Here is a 3325-nt window from a genome sequence, read left to right as displayed (position 1 = left end):
GTTTCATCGCACAGTCCAAAAACATGCTGAGGTTAACTGGTAACTCTAAATTGTTCGTCGGTGTGAATTCAAGTGTGATTGTTTGTCTCTGTGTAACCCTGTGATAGACTGGTGACCTGTCCAGGTGTCCCCTGCCTTCCCCCTAAGTCAACTTTGATAGGCTCTAGCCCCCCATGACCCTAATGAGGATTAATTGGTGTATAGATGATGGATGGATGCACAGCTCAGCTAGAAAATAATCACATCTGTCAGGCTTTTTAGTCTACAATGAACCTCTTTACCAGCTTCATTACTGTCACTTCAACATCTAAGGATCTCTTTATACGGACTTTTCTTCATATCAGTAACCGTGATGTGTGTGTAAGAAGTAGTACTTATGGTTCATGTCAGATTAAGCCTTCAGAAAATGAATGTAGGTCAGTGTAATGTCCCCTGAAATCATGGACTGTCTGTGTTTGCCTATGGGATGGAATGCATACCTTTCACCTGGAGACAAATGGGGCAGTGCACTCATTGGATTAGGAACTTAAAAGGCAGTTAACATAAATTGTGATTTCACGGTGCTTTCATGCTTGCGGTGGTCCGAAGATCCTGCCGAGGAGGGGAATTAATGAGCATCGGCATGGGACGCCCTCAAACGTTCCTGGCAAGAATCATAAGGCCGTGAGCTCCCAGCCTTTGATCTGGAATTATTGCTACTTGGCATTTGATCTGATGATAATTACACCTTGTGTAAATTACACTGTAAAGTAATAGCCTTTTAATGGATTATAAAGAACAAATGAGGGCCAGATTTGAGTAAACGATCACGCATTTACAAGTATTCTACTTTAAGTCCCCCCATGTATTATTTATAAGCAGCATATAAACATTTAAATATGTGTTTATGACCAACTGCAGTGTAGCTGTGAGCAGACATGCCTCTCATTCACAAATACTGTCCATTAATTCTCCAAAATAGCGCAACCGTTATATAGCAAAACATTTATTAAATGCTTGTATACAGCTTGATGTAAAGCATTCTCTAGTGGAGAGACGTTCTTGACATACAGGCAAATGGGGCTCTTTTCATTAGAATCATGAAATTAACCAAACTGATTTTACACATGCTGAAATATTGTAATGAGCACAACTGTAATATCTATAACAACAAATGTAAATGCAAGTATAAAATGTCAGTGAGGCCCCAGCATAACTCTAGAAGATAAGTCCCTTTAGGCTCTCCTGATTCTAAGAGAGTAGGAACCTTACAAAGTCACCCTATCACCTGGTAAACATTTATGAATGTGTAACTGTCATCTAAACTGCATTATTACAAATGAGGAAAGGAGACAATTCAAAATGAACTCTTCTGAGCAGCTTTGTATGCTGTATATTGGACTTTTTTTGGATATGTGCGACATTGTGTGCATCTTCAAGTACACATACATGCAGATTTGACCATTCTGACTTGCAGCTCTTGTTTGAATGATGTAGAAATCGTAGATAAAGCTGCAATTACATCAATTTCCGTGTCCGTGTGGTTTGTGAGGGTGTATTCGGCCCCAGCGTGACACAAAACACCTCCAGGTAGTCTTAAACATGCTTGAACAGAAGCAAAAACAGTAAGTTTGCACAAAGATAACAACAAACATGTCAGTACACTTGCACTTGTAGCCTGTAACACAGACGTGCACCACAGTAGAGAGCACATACAGTAAAATGTCAGACCAAAAGTGAATGCTTGTCACAACATAGGTGTACAAAATGTAAAAAAATATGTTATATGTGCATGGTAAACATTTGTTCAGTAGAAAAAAAGGAGTCAATCGAGGTCTCGTAGCTTTTTTCCAGTCTCTAAAGCATTCTTGCAGCTGTACAGCCACTTGATAATCCGTGCATTGCGCTCGATAACTGAGGTACGTTGGCGTATCTTTTTATGCAACTCGTCCTGCAGCAGCCCGATGCTGTCGCCGCTGTTGCTGGAGAAGCCGTCCTCCGACGTGGACACACTGACGCTCCGGATGTTTATCGCAAGTTCATCGGAGCGTGCGGAGAAGTTCTCCCTCCCCAAAGACTCGATGACCTCCCCGTCCAGCCCACAGTACTTGAAAAAAGCGTCAAAGTCTGCAAAGTTCTTGGAGTACCTGGAGCTGATGTCAGAGTGAGAACGACTGATGCCTTTGCCAGGCCTCCTCTCAATCTCAGGAACTTTGAGAAGACCACTAGACCCCTTCACAGCATTAGCTGTCAGCTTCCTCCCAGAATCACTGCTCTTGGTGCTTCCATTCAACCTTCCCCCTGACTGAGGGGTGTCGACACGTGAGCTGCATTCCTTTCCCATTCTCTCAGGTGTGCAGTTTTTTTCCCCGTTGCCCTGAGACTCACATTCTGTATCTGTTCCCTCAGGGAGTGGAACATTTTTATTAACAGAATTCAGCAGCAGCTTACGAGTTATGTGGTGTTTCCGATCATGTGTTGACCCTCTCAGTAACTCGCATTTCTGTCTGTAAAGTAGAAGAGAATCTGGACGCTTTTTGGAGCTGGAACGACGTGCCTGCCCTGGTGAGGACGTTTGTGCAGCACCTGTGTGTTCTGTTGAGTTACTGTCTTGGGCACGAGTGGAGCTGTGGTTAGAAAACCCAGCACTACTCACAGAAGCAGCTCCAACGCTGATGGCTGGCTCCTGATTCGTGTTGACCACCTGCTGGCTTTTGACGTACTTCAGTTTGCTGGCGGCGAGCCTCTCCACGGCACTCATGCGTCCCTTCGTCTCACTCTCCAGTTCCATCTGCTTTCGAAGGTATTCAGGACCCTTCTCCAGGATTTTTGACGTATCGCTAGTCGCCTCCATTGTTGCTGTAATGAACATTCAGATCCTTCACCTCTAAACAGTGTGTAATCCTTCAGCGTGTGGTCTCTAAAGAGCTAGAGGTGCACAGATTCCATTCAAGCCCGCTCTTTGCCTGAGCAAGTATCACAACAAGAGACTTCACCTTGTCTGTTCCGACACACATCACGTTACCCCACCCATTCCACGCAAGGAGAGTTTTAACCAAACACAAGCCTGTTCAAAGTACACCTGATACCATCACAAGTGAGAGCAGTGAAAGCCGACACTGCTGCAGACCTTTTTGTCCCCCCTGTTCTTTTTGGTGGAACTGTAGATTTTTAGTCTTGTTAGTCTTGTTTAGTACCAGGAAACTTTTCTCTTTCTAAGAAAGTAGTTCTGAAACTTTACCAAGTACACAATGTTAGCTGTTATTGAGTTACTCACCACTTAACCTGACTCATCAAACAGGCTTGGCGCTCATTAAGGTGTAAATGTTGTGCAGTAAAGGTTTAC

General features: G+C 43.7%; 1 protein-coding gene across 1 annotated transcript; it reads right to left on the bottom strand.

Moving 5' to 3' along the window:
* Positions 1-969: 969 nt before the first annotated feature.
* Positions 970-2989, bottom strand: fam110c (family with sequence similarity 110 member C). Its single transcript, XM_023296927.3, has one exon. The coding sequence runs from the start codon at positions 2849-2851 to the stop codon at positions 1805-1807; it is 1047 nt and encodes a 348-aa protein (XP_023152695.2). The 5' UTR covers positions 2852-2989; the 3' UTR covers positions 970-1804.
* Between the last annotated feature and the right edge of the window lie 336 nt (positions 2990-3325).

The sequence above is a fragment of the Amphiprion ocellaris genome, chromosome 12, assembly GCF_022539595.1.
Source record: "Amphiprion ocellaris isolate individual 3 ecotype Okinawa chromosome 12, ASM2253959v1, whole genome shotgun sequence".
Lineage (NCBI taxonomy): Eukaryota > Metazoa > Chordata > Actinopteri > Pomacentridae > Amphiprion > Amphiprion ocellaris.
The sequence above is the reverse complement of the archived record's forward strand: the minus strand, read 5'-3'. Positions and strand labels throughout refer to the sequence as shown.

Excerpts from the sequence above, each read along its gene's own strand:
- fam110c (XM_023296927.3), bottom strand. The coding sequence starts at position 2,851 with ATGTTCATTACAGCAACAATGGAGGCGACTAGCGATACGTCAAAAATC.